Genomic DNA, 12,374 nt, shown 5'->3' on the forward strand with positions numbered 1-12,374 from the left:
TCGGGAGACTTAGCCTGAGATGGGGAGTGAGAACCCGTAGCCTCGATAAAGAACGTCTTGAAGCAGTCTGGCTACATTGCCTGGCGCGTCCCCCACCCGCCCACGTGACCCTTACCCTGACCAAAGCCCCGAGGAGTGTGGGAGGCGCAGGGCTGTGGTGTAGGACGTGAGGCTCGTGCATCAGGACGGAGCTCGCTGCCTCTCTCCACCTCTGCTCTTTCTTCCACCTGGCCCTGCTTCTGCCTGTGGGCCTCCTGCCTGGCAGGGCCTCGTGCTTGGGACTTAGCGGCTCCCGCACGTCATCCTCCCCTGCCAGCAGCGCCCCCCACCCCCGTCTCTGTTCCCCCCGGGCTCACGCTCTTCCTGGAGACCGTGTGTCAGACAGAAACTCATGGGAGCCAAGCAGCTTCCGTCCCCCGGATGAGCAGAGGCCTTTGCCCAATGGTCGGGGCTTCAGGGTGTGCAGGAGGTGCGTAGGGAAGGGGGCTGCGAGCTGTTGGCAGGAGAGACTTGCACACGGCCAGGGGACGTGGGACTTCAGGGGGGCTCATCTGTGAGACGACCCCCGGGGCTGAGAGCTTGCTCCTCCCTTCCGGAGCCACAGCTCCTGGGCAGTGAGAGGGGAACCTTCCGGAAGGCAAGGAGCCAGGCTACCCCATTTGTGCACACCTGCTCCCCCGAGGCCGTGACTCACCTGTTCCCTTGCCTCCACAGTAGGCTACGGCTCCTGGTTCGAGCACGTGCAGGAGTTCTGGGAGCACCGCATGGACTCGAATGTGCTTTTCCTCAAGTACGAAGACATGCACCGGGTGAGTGCGGCAGGCGGCCCGCTGTGCAGGCCGGCGCCCCTGGCCCCGCGGCTCCCAGTGCAGGAGCCCTCTTGCCCCTCGGACGCCACGGTGGGCGTGACTGGGGCGCGCAGCTGGACTGTCCGAGGCCCCCGGCTTCTGGGCGGGAGGAATCGGACGTTCCAGGGGTGCACAGAGTCCTCCCGGTCAGGGCCCTGCCCCCAGTACCAGGCCCCAGCCCTGGCCCCAGGGGTGGTCTCTGGGTTGGGCTCACTTAATTCTAGAAGGATTTTCCCCTCTCTGCTGTGTCATCTCTGGAGGGACATTCTGATGTTTCCCCTTTCTTACAGCAGACAAGAGGCGCGCTTTCCCCAAGTCCCTTCCTTCTGTCACTTCTTGGCCGCACGTGGCTGGGGTCCCCTCAGAGTTGTCCCCACTCCTGAGCCCGCTCTGGCCGGGCTCGCCCCTGCACCCCCAGTGCTCTGTCAGGGCTGCCCACGGCCTCCCGTGGCTCAGTCCGGTGGTCGGTGTTCCCGCCCTCCCTCCTGGCCTGGCAGCAGGCGACTGGAGTTGCCGCCGCCTCCGCCCGGCCCTCGGTGGCCGGCTGGTCCCGCGTCCCTGGCCGTTCTCCTCTCGCGTCCCAGCTCGCCTCGGCTTTCCTCCCGTCCTAGCCTTGATCCCTTCCCCGGTGACCCCAGGCCAGTCGTGGACCTTCCCCGGACTCGCTCTCCACCGACCGCCGCCTGCACCTTGCTCCTGGAGCACGTCTGAACCAAACTAGAGGTTTTCCTTCAGATCCTCCGCAGTTCCTCCGCGTGAGGTGGTGGCAGCCAGCTTCGTCTGGGTCACTCGGGTGAAAGTCGTGAATCCTCCTCGACTTCTGACTTTCTTTCCCACCCTGTGTCCATCTTCCCAGTCCTGTGGCCTCTGTTCAGAATATGCCCCCTATCTGACCATCTGTCCCCCGTCTTTGGGGTCCAGGTCACCCTCACTTCCAGCCTGGATCCTCACTGGTGTGGACTCGTGGGTGGCCTCCCTATGTCCCCTCAGGCCTGTGTGCCGTGCATTGTCTGCTCCAATGGTACCCGCGCCAGTCAGACTGTGCCCAGTGGCCACACGTTGTCCTGGGTGTAGCTCGGGGCCCACATGGTGGCCTGGTGCCCGGGCACCTAGCTCCACGCCGGCCTGCTTGCCGTTCCTTCAGCCTGGCAGGCAGGCTTCTGTTTCCCGTGGCCCCGCCTGGAATGTTCTTCCCCTCCCGTGTCCACATGGGTCACTCCCTCACTTTCTCCTGGTCTTGGTTTCCGTCAGTGACACTTCCCCGGGTCCCCACTTGAAGTCGGCCCCTCCCAACCCAGCACGTCTCTCGTCCCCTTCATTTTTCTCCACGGCGTTTTCCGTCCCACCCCGTATCTGCTCGGTTGTGTCTGTGTTTCGCTCGCTGTCTTCCCTGGCAGAACAAGGTCCCCTGGGGCGGGCAGTTTTGGTGCTGGTTTATGCTTTTAAGTCAGGGCCTCACGGGTAGCAGGTTCTCAGGAAACCTCTGTGGGTTGGACGGACGGCCTTCAAGGTGGGAGCTCTTCCTTGTGAAGCAGCCAGAGGCCTGTGGAGTGAGGGGCTTGTCTGGGCTGGGCTGTCCCAGCTCCTGCGCCTGCCGGGGCCCAGCCACTCCCTACAGGGTGGTGGCTGTGGGCGGGCGGGGAGGACGGCACCAGGCGGACCAGCCCCGTGCCCTGCCCGAGGCTGTGGCCCAGGCCTGGCTCTCTCCGTGTCCGGGAGAGTCCACATGGTCCAGGCGGTGCAGGTGGCAACAGGGACTGGGAGGGCACTTGGTGACGCTGGGCAAGCTCGGCAGGGCGTGGCGTGGAATTTGGTCTGGGTCACACAGAGACCTGCTAGGAAACAGGGAAGGAAGGGCGGGCTCTTCAGGGAGACGGAGAGCTCGCTTTTGGCCTCATGGAGTTTGAGGAGGACTGTAGGGTAGCCAGCAGGGATGCCACAAGCAGGGGCCACAGGACAAGCTCAACGAGGGGCACAAGTGGTTTGCCCCCCGCCCCGCCACCCTGTGAGTCCCACCTCCCACGCTGACCCAGGGTAGGCCACATGACTTTGGAGACCTGGACAGGTATGTTGCAAGCAGGAGCCTGGGGAGGGCTCAGGGGCCAGGGCTTGCCCTTGCACAACGCATGTGGGATGCCCATGTGTCCCACGGAGGTTGCCATGGGAAGAATGGCCCTGTCACCAGCCCTGCCTGCCTGCTGGACGTGGGGGCGATATCATCCTGAGGCTCCCAGGCCCCGGCGACCTTCAGTTGGCTGCCGCAGAGGGGTGCCTCTGGGGAACCAGCGCCCTGCTCTCCGTGGGGCTGAGCCGGGTGTTGGGGGTGGACCGCTCACACTGGGACCTGTCTGGGCCTGAGAGCTGGGAGATGAGACAGAGGACCGGGGGGCCTCATCCTCAAGCAGGGCCAGGCATAAGCAGGGCCAGGCGTCGGCAGGCCAGGCTGTTCGGGGGCACTCAGCACGTGTCTGTCATTGTAGCACATGCTTGAGGTCAAGTGTACAGATCACCAGTCCACACCTCGATAGACTTCTTACAGGTACGTGTCTGTGTGATTGTCCAGATTGAGATCGAGAACATTGTTTTTTCTCCGGTGGATGCCTTCGCTTCCCCGCGGCAGCCCCTCCTCTGACTTCTGTTGGTTCTGATTAGCTTGGCTCGTTTTGGAACCTCCCAGGAGCGGACACTGGGGCGTGTGTGCGGGCGCCTGGCGGCTGGTGCTCTGCGTGGTGTCGTGGTTCCTCTGGGCCTCGCGTGGCGGGTGGTTCTCACGTCCATAGGAAATTTCGCTGCAGCAGGAACATGGCGCCATGTATATGTTCGGTGTCACTGGCCCTTCCAGGGGTTTCTGTTCGGGGTAGTTGGAGATAAAGTGCTGGGAACGTTCCTGTGTCTTGGTGGACACGAGTTTTCTTTCCCTGGGCGCCTCCCTGGGGTGGGCGTCCTGGGACGCTGACGGTCTGATGGTCACCCGGACCACGCTGGTTCCCGCCTGTGCCACAGGCCTGGTGTCCGTCCAGCTACATGCATGGCTGTAGGGGCCGGGAGCCGCAGAAGACTCAGCAACGAGCAACTGAAACCGTTTTTAGTCACTGAACCGAGCGGGCCGCCCCCTTTACATACAACTCGTGGCTAAAACACAGACGGACACCTGGCTGCGCTGGGTTCGTTCTGGCTGCGCTGGGTTCGTTCCTGGCCCTTCCTGGGGAGTGTTTATTCTGTGCCTTACTGGGTCCCTTAGCGAGAAGTTCACAGATAGGCTGGTTTCCATCGCAGTCCAAACCACCAGCCCCGCCCGCACCGGTCTCCGTCTGGACTCATGCTCCCAGTGCCGGAGGGACCAAGTGGCCCTCCCTGTGGCCAAGATCCTAATTCCTAACTGTCTACTCTTTTTTTGGAAACCTCAGTAAGGGTCTGGACACCTTTGGTGGAGGTTGAGTGAGTAGACATCACATTTTTAGGAGTTCACCTTGTTCACATTTTACTTCAAAAAAACAGCCCCCAGTGAACGTCATCGGTCTGCGGGAGCGCAGCCAGGCCTGGCACGTTCTCATCTTGGGGTTGGAGGATACTACTTGGCACCTGCGCTCTTGCCACCTCATGCGTCCCCCCAGGGGTTCCCCCGTCTCCCCATTTGCTGTGGGCTGTGCATGTGAGCAGGACACATCGAGGCTGCCCAGGTGTGTCCCCCCGAGGTCCCGCAGTCACCTGTGAGTGGTGCTTGCCGGCCACAGGTAAGGAGTCTTGACTGTGCCCACTTGGCAGTGCTGGGACTTGGACCAGGGATGCCGGGAAGGTCCCGTCTGCTGTCCAGAGCTAGTCTGTGGCTGGGACGCCGCCTGCCTGCGTGACTCCGTGTCATCACCGGGAAGCAGGCTGGTGGCAGGCGGCTGGGTGCGTGCTGGCGAGTGTGCCCCCCTCCCCGGGCTGGAGGTGACACCAGTGGTGTGTGTCCCTGTGAGGGTTCTGTTGGCCGCTCTGGCAGTCTGGGTCCCTCCCCTGTGGTGTTGCCTCCAAGTGCCGCTGTCTTTAATTTCTGTTGCTGCTTTTTGCCTTTTAATTAGAAATACTGGGTGGCAAAGCAGGGAGAGGAGCTCTTCCTGTTCCTTTTTATTGTAACGTTTCTTGCGCTGCTGATCCCAGCCAAGCTCTGCACACAGGCCCTGGAGCTGAGCACCTGTGCCGCTCTCCGGTGGGAGCCCCTGAGCGGGGGACAGCTGTGAAAGTGGGACACGGTGCCCAGTGGTGATTACCATGGGAATCCAGAGAGGAGCTGACATTCAATCCAGCTTTCCCAGAACCTTTTCTTATTTTAAGGTTCGCAGAATACCGGGTAAAGAAATTAAATCGATTTCTTTATCGTAGGACTTTTCAGAGGCTTTACTCTGTGAATTGCTTTATAAACCATCAAGGAGGCAATGGCCTCCAGCATCTTCCTGATGCAGGGCCTGGACATTGCCAGAGTTGGGAGACGGCCTGGTGACAGGTCGGGGTTCTGGGCACGACATTGGACAATGTACAGATCGAGAACATTAGGCGCCTTGGTATTTCCCAGGGAAAAGGGTGGTGGGGGCAGGGGCTGTGTGGTGAGCAAGTGTGTGCCCCTCCCTCGCTGATGCTCCCTCTATCCAGAAGAGGGGAGTGTCGGGGCCCAGAGATGGCTTTACGTCCCTCGAGTCAGCCGTCACTGAACCCTCACACCAAGCCAGCTCCTCCTGCCGGGTGAGGTGGGCTGGCCCTGGGGCCTCTCTGGGGTCCCCAGGGGCGTCCTTGTTTGCCCAAGTGCCAGCTGGTTCCGGCTGATGGCATGGAAGGAAAGGGAAGGAGATAGAGCCGGTGTGGCTCCTGGCACAGCTCTAAAGTGAGTTTTCCTGTCTTGCTGCTGTTTTGAAATGGCCACAGCGATGTGCAGAGCTCACGTCTGCTCCAGATCCCTCAGAGGACTGGGGTTTCAGTTCCAGTCTTGCCACTTGAGAACGGAGTGCCCCGGGCAGTTCCTTAACCTGCATTTCTTTCCAATCAAAGCCAGGATCAGGCTTGTCTCCAAGACCGAGTAAGAATGTGTGTGCAGAGCCCCGGGCGAGTGATCAGTCAAGAGCCTTGGGTCAGCGAAGGCCCCGCCCCTGATGGGCTCCCTCTCTCTGCTCTTGTGTTCCAGGACCTGGTGACGATGGTGGAGCAGCTGGCCAGATTCCTCGGGGTGTCCTGTGACAAGGCGCAGCTGGAAGCCCTGAGCGAGCACTGCCACCAGCTGGTGGACCAGTGCTGCAACGCCGAGGCCCTGCCCGTGGGCCGGGGTACGCGCCCTGTATCCCCCCAGCCCTCCCAGCCAGGGTCCGTGGTCCCCCCACGTCCCTGTTCCCTGCCCTGGGCCTCGTGTCTCTGGAGCTCTCGAGCAATGGGGGGCCCCTGCTGGCATGGCATTGCGACTGCGCGAGTGGCCTTGGAGATCTTGGGGTGACTGCGGGATGTGGGCTGTGTGTGCCAAACACTGCAAGCAGGTGCCTTTCCCGATGGCCCCGCAGAGCAGATCCGGGGTGGGTTCGGGCTGTGAGATGTGGGAGCCCGAGGCTGGCAGCCTGCAGCTGGCTGCAAGAAGCTACCCCGCCAGCAGCAGGGGCGTCTCCCCCTTTTGGGGCTCCATCGGCTCCTCTCCATCCGCACCGTGGGCCCCAGCACCACGTGGGCCATGGCGGGGAGACTGGCGCTCGCTTCTGGCGCCGCAGTTGCCTCCTGGGCATGAAACAGGTGAGGCGGAGGACGCGGTCCAGGCAGGAGCCCTCGGCACATTTGCCTGGGTCGCTCTCTGTCCTTCGAGGTTTGCGATGTTTGAAACTGCTTGCTGGTGGAGACCTCGGTGTTAGAGCGCCCTGACCCCTTGGTGGGGGCGGTGGCCCCAGGAGCCACCGTCCTGGCAAGTACGAATTGCCTGTGGCACTTGGTGTTATGCACCTGCCGTTGGTTCCCTGAGCGAGCTGGGACCTTCTTCAGGTGACAACATCTGGAGGTGCCCCCAGAGTCCGCAGCGCATCTCAGAGGCACGGCTCCATCCAGGCTGGTGCTGGCCCATGGCAGCGTCCTGGGGAGGGCCTCGGGGCGGGCCTTCGGGCTCCCCCAGCTCCTGCTCTTCCTCGAGAAAGAGGTGGTGCTGAAGGTCAGGTGGAGGGCACCCTCCTGCGAAGGCAGAGCAGGCGGCTGGAACCACAGCACCCTGCAGATATTTCCTGGCTGCGTCTTCACAAATATTTATTATTTAAAATTTATTTGCTCTTTTTTCGTTTCACTTTTGCTGTGTTTTGTTATCCTTGGATGTGACCTTCTCCAAAATATCCCTTTTGGTTCATTTGCGTGGTAAAGAAGTGTCGAGAACACACTGCGTGCCCATATGCTCCTTCTGATGTGTTTGCTTTATCATTGTTTACCTTGGTTTTGCTTTATTTCAGTTCTTTGATTTTGTTTTCTTTTAGCACATTGCCTCTTTGCTCAGAAGACCTCCTTGCGTTGGTGAGAACGCAGGGCTGTGTAGCCAGCCGCATTGCTTAACTTTGATTCATGTCACAGCATAAATTGCACTGTCTTGATTCCAAACCCTAAACCAGGTGGGTGACTCCTTTGATGAGCTCTCAGCTGCCTCGGCTGAGAAAAATACTCATGGAAAAATATATTTATAGTGTGGTTGGTCTAGAAGCTTCTAATTTTGTCCTTGAAATATCAGTAGAGGGTACCAGGAACACTTTCTCGTTTCCCCCTGCCCCGGACATGGATGTATAATGTCTCATTACTGGAGAGAAAAATCCTGTCCCGTCAGGTCTAGTAGCTCAGCATCTGCAGGGTTGCATTTTCTCCTTCCTGGGGTCCCGCCAGGACGAGGACTTCTGGTAATCATGGAGCTGATGACGGATATTGGCTGGAGACCGTCGCAGCTCTGAGCTCAGAGATGCTGATGCAGGAAGGAATTCTAAACGAGCGTTTCGGTCCCCCAAGGGTGTTCTTTAAAAGCCTGGGGACAGTGCTCCGGCGACAGTCCTCATGGTACCTGGAGCTGGGGGTTCGGAACCCCCACGCCTGCCATCTTCCTGGGCGCTGCTCATGTCTGAGCAGACCATCCCAAGGTTCTGTAGTTGCCGAGCAAAGTGGGTTTGGTGGCCTTGGGCATTTTGAGCTCTCTCTTTCTCCCCTAAGTGTTCATAAACGAGCAGCTAGCCTGTGCCTGCTTGATAGTCCACAGGGTCCGTGCTCCTGCACATCTGCCCAGAAAAGGTCTCTGTTTTGACCGAGCCTCCCTGAGCTGGAGCGGCACACAGTGGCTGGGCATCGCCCCCAACTTACTTCCATGGGGCTCAAGTCCACCAGCCACACGTCTGGCATCTAGTTGCAAAAGCTCGTTTACACTGCGTCTTTTCTGTTCCCTTTAAATTCCTCCCCAAGGTTGCTTCTCGAAATCTTTACTCTTGACTCTGTCAGGAGGCTTCCTACTCACCCTAAAAGGTTCTGCCTTTTTGGATGGTTTTTTCCCTCTTTGCAAATTCTCCAGAAGCAGATGCCACCTTGGTGGAGCTGTTGAGTCGTGAGTGAGTAGTGATACCCCGGAGACGCCAAATGCACATGGTGCCCCGAGGGGTAGAGCTGTTGCACAGACACCATCCGTCCCCCAGGCCGTGTGCCCAGCTGCTGGGGATGCGCCAGTGGCCAGGGGCCAAGGCCCTGCTCTCGAGCCTCAGCGAGGGAGGGACACCCAAACGGCCAGACTCAGGGAGACGGGCTCCGCTTGTCTGTAGTTCAGGTGGCCTGTCCTACCCTTGTAGGCCAAGTTCAGAGGGGTCCAGGAATAGATCTGGAACCTTCCAGAACCTTTTCCAAGGCTCCCTTTGGTTCGGGATCTGGCCTGACAGCAAGTGAGTTCAGCACGTTCTACTCTCGTTTGTGTTTCAGGAAGAGTCGGGCTCTGGAAGGACATCTTCACCGTCTCTATGAACGAGAAGTTTGACTTGGTGTATAAACAGAAGATGGGGAAGTGCGGCCTCGCGTTTGACTTCTATTTGTAATAACAGCGACAGCAGACTTGCATGCCCACGGTACCCAGACCCTCCACTAGCTAAAAGTCCCGTACGCACTCATTTGTTCCTTGCCGGACGGACTCCGGGAGCGGTGTGAGGCCCGGGGGAGGGAGGGAAGCAGCGGAGATGCTGGAGGAAGAGGGGGCCTTGCTTCTGACCCAGAGCAGCTGTCTCGCCTTGGGGATGTGAAGGCTCTACCTGTCTGATTACACACGTTATAAAGATCGCAGTCTCGGTGGCCTGTACCATAAGTATAAAGTCTGTAACATATGCAGCTAGAATGTCTACCTTTTACAACCCCACATTATTTATTGTATTTTATAGAGCTTTTCACTGGAAATTTAAATAAATGTCAGTAAACCAAATACAAGTTCATTTCCAAGGGGACTCAGGAGCGAGCCACACCCGGATGGTAGAAAGATCTCAGGGCTGACTCTTTATTTTTGTAGTTTTGTTCTGTAAGGCACAGACGTTCTGTTCTCACCTGGCTCTGGAGGAAGGTGAAGACACGGGATGAGTTGGGTGTGGGGGTGGGGGGGTACTTGATCCGTTTTGATGAGTTCAGTTCTTTGTAACCTTCCTAAACAAAGCAGAGACTACCTGGTAGGCACTTGCAGAAAGGTTGTCCCTTTCTGCTGGAGACTGCCAGTGGGTGGCCTCAGAGGCCCAATCCACGGAAACTGTTGGAACATTCCTTGAGGGAACCTGCCCAGGGAGGCTGGCAGATGGGGTCTAATGCATGACTTGAGAACCTGCCCCAGAGCCTGAGTGTGGGCAGAGCCCGAGTTCCTGTCCCACTAACTCCTGTTCCCTGTGCCGGGGGCCTGCTTACGCGGGTGAGCAGGTGCTTGACAGCAGACTTCCCCAACTTTTATCATTCGGTTCGTTCCGTCTGTACCTGAGGCTCTCAGCCACGGGAGAACCACTTTGCAGGTTTAACGCCCTCTTTCACTCAGACTGGTTGGCCATCTTGCCTTCGTACCTCAGTTTACCCGTGGGAGCGGAGGTGGTGTCTTCACCGCCCACCCCTCACTTCCCCGTCTGACCCACATTTGGCGGGAGAAGCATCGAGACTCAGCCAGGTAGCAGCAGGGCCGGCGGCCAGGCTGTCTGTGTGTCGCTCCTGCTGTAGGACTGGGGTCGGCTGGATACACACGTGGCTGGGAAGTGTCCAAGGCGGGGGCTGGAGGGTCGCTGCTGTGTGAGGGTCTCTGGGCCGTGTCGCTGTCTCGGAAACAGAGCAGACACGTGCCGGTGTCTTGTTTGTGAAGGAGCAGCTTGAACAGGGCAGGTGGTATGCGGCAGAGTGTGTGGTGGGCTTGGAGGCACCTTTTCTGTGTATCTGTGAGGGAGGCTGCTTTCTGTGAAATTTCTTTTCTATTTTTCTATTTTCAGTACTGTATGGATATCGCTGAGCACCACACATGGTAACGTCTGTGCTTGCTTGCATCTTTAATAAAGACACGACCCATGCCTTGTGTTGCGCGTGTGCTGATGGGTGGAGAGGGGCAGCGTTTTGGGGCAGCGCGACTGGGGGCCCCGTTGATGCCGGGTCCTTGGGGCTGACCATGGGGGGCCCGGGGGGACAGACCCACATTGGTCTGGCTGTTTCACTCGGATCTGAGCAGTCCGAGCGGTGACTCCCCTCGCTTATTTGTCAGTTCACCGTTGCTGTTTCTTAGAAGCTGAAGGGAGGGTTAGGGAAAAAGGAGACCGGGGAGGAGGGGGTCCCCCCGAGAGGGTCCCATGTTTAATGCAGCTCACAGCTGCATATGTGGGGACCCGCCCGGCTGATTGCACTTGACCACTTTGAACTCCTTAGCTTACTTTCCCGATTCCTAGCAGCAGGGAAATCCAGGACTTCATGTTACCTGACAAAGCTCAGGCTTTCTGGAAAGCACGTTTATTTTCAAACGGGCCAGTTCCTTCAGGTCTCGGGTGGAACCCCAGAACTACTGTTGGTCTCCACAATTACCCTAGACCCCAAGTTAGTGCATGGAGGGTCCGGTCTGCTGCCCCAGAGGGGCTGCTCCCAGGCCCCACTTAAAAAACCACCTGAAATCAAACAGGAACTGAGGGGGACGCCTGGGTGGCTCAATGGGTTCGGCTCAGGTCACGATTCCAGGGTCCTGGGATCGAGCCCCGCATCAGGCTTTCTGCTCAGCGGGGAGCCTGCTTCCTCCTCTCTTGGCCTGCCTCTCTGCCTGCTTGTGATCTCTCTGTCAAATAAATAAGATCTTAAAAAAAAAACCAAGCAGGAAATTGAGGGCCAAGTCCGTGAACCCAGAGGCAGGCGGAGCCATGGGTCTCGCGCTCACTCCGCTAGTGTCCCCAGCCCTGTGCCCTTGCTGTGTCACTTTCTTTACTGGACCCATTTTATTCAGGAAACACTTGAGTGCCCATGAGGCCCTGGAGCCGCCGGGGGCGCTGGGGTCCTGCAGGGAGCACAGAAGGGCCCGACCCCCAGGGAGACCAAGTCTGAGGGAGGCTGGCCCCGCCTTGGCTTGGAGCCCTGGGGAGGGGGGTGGGCAGGAGTGGGCAGGGAGGGCAGGGACTGCTGGACACTGGGCTGCGGGAGGGGCTGGTGTGGCCGGAGCCCCATTTTGGAGGGGTAGCGAGGCGCCGGCCCCCTGAGGGCCTTACAGGGCCTGGGAGTTTGGATTTTGGAGCAAGAGCTAGGAAGCCACAGAAGGGTTTGCTCAAAGGAACGCTGCCCAGTTTGCATTTTTGCAAGCACCCCGACTGAATGGGTAGCAGGGCCTTTATCCTGGCTGTGTGACTTGGTCCCCAAAATGAAGGGGGGTGGGGGGCGGGGCTGTATTAGATCAGCTCCAGGGGTCCCTCTGACCCGATGGTTCTCAGCGTTCGTGGGCGGTGTGTGCCAGACCCCGAGCATTACCTAGCGTCCCGGCTCACCTGGAGTCAGACAAGGGGGAGGTAATTGGGGGCGCAGGTGCCGTGAAGCTCGCCCGCAGAGCCGGTTTGGAGGACGGGACGATGGGATGGGTAGTTGTGTGCAGGTGCAGGTGCAGGTGCAGGTGGGGTCTGAGCTGAGCTACGAGGGGGAGGCGGCTCTGGTCAGATGGAGGCGGCGGGACGGCCAGTTGGACAGAACGACGACCATGTGAGCCCCGAATGGCAGGGTCCTGAGCGACTTGCTGCGCCCCTGGCCTTTTGACATCACAGACCCACAAGATTGCAGGAAGCGGTTTCATAATTTTCCCAGTGGGGACCGTCTCCGTCCACACCCCCTTCGCAGGAAGATCTTCGCAACAAGAGTGAGGGGTCTTCGGAAGCAGAAATCCAGTTCACACATTAGAGGTCCGTGCCTGGCTCCACTGGGCAAACACCGCCCCCCACCCCACTGCCCCCAGTGGGGCCAAGACCCTCTGCCTGCCGACCTCCAGCCTCTGGCAGCCACAGCTGGAAGCTTCCTCGCTCCATGTGGCCTTTGCACTGCAGAGACAGG

The 12,374-nt window shown here is 59.2% G+C and overlaps 1 protein-coding gene across 2 annotated transcripts in view; it reads left to right on the top strand.

Moving 5' to 3' along the window:
- The window catches only part of SULT4A1 (sulfotransferase family 4A member 1), a 32,358-nt gene extending 21,980 nt beyond the window's left edge, over positions 1-10,378 (top strand). Inside the window, exons 5-7 of one of the 2 annotated variants that reach the window (XR_006381332.1) lie at positions 715-809; positions 6,007-7,447; positions 8,781-8,816. Coding sequence is in view for 1 of the 2 variants with exons in the window: in XM_044227902.1 (XP_044083837.1) it covers positions 715-809; positions 6,007-6,145; positions 8,781-8,893 (347 nt within the window). In the remaining variant the exon portion in view is untranslated. Of the gene's footprint in view, positions 1-714; positions 810-6,006; positions 7,448-8,780 lie in introns of both variants that reach the window. The other variant, XM_044227902.1, reaches the window with a different exon arrangement.
- Positions 10,379-12,374: the final 1,996 nt, after the last annotated feature.

Source organism: Neovison vison, chromosome 12 (assembly GCF_020171115.1).
Source record: "Neovison vison isolate M4711 chromosome 12, ASM_NN_V1, whole genome shotgun sequence".
NCBI lineage: Eukaryota > Metazoa > Chordata > Mammalia > Carnivora > Mustelidae > Neogale > Neogale vison.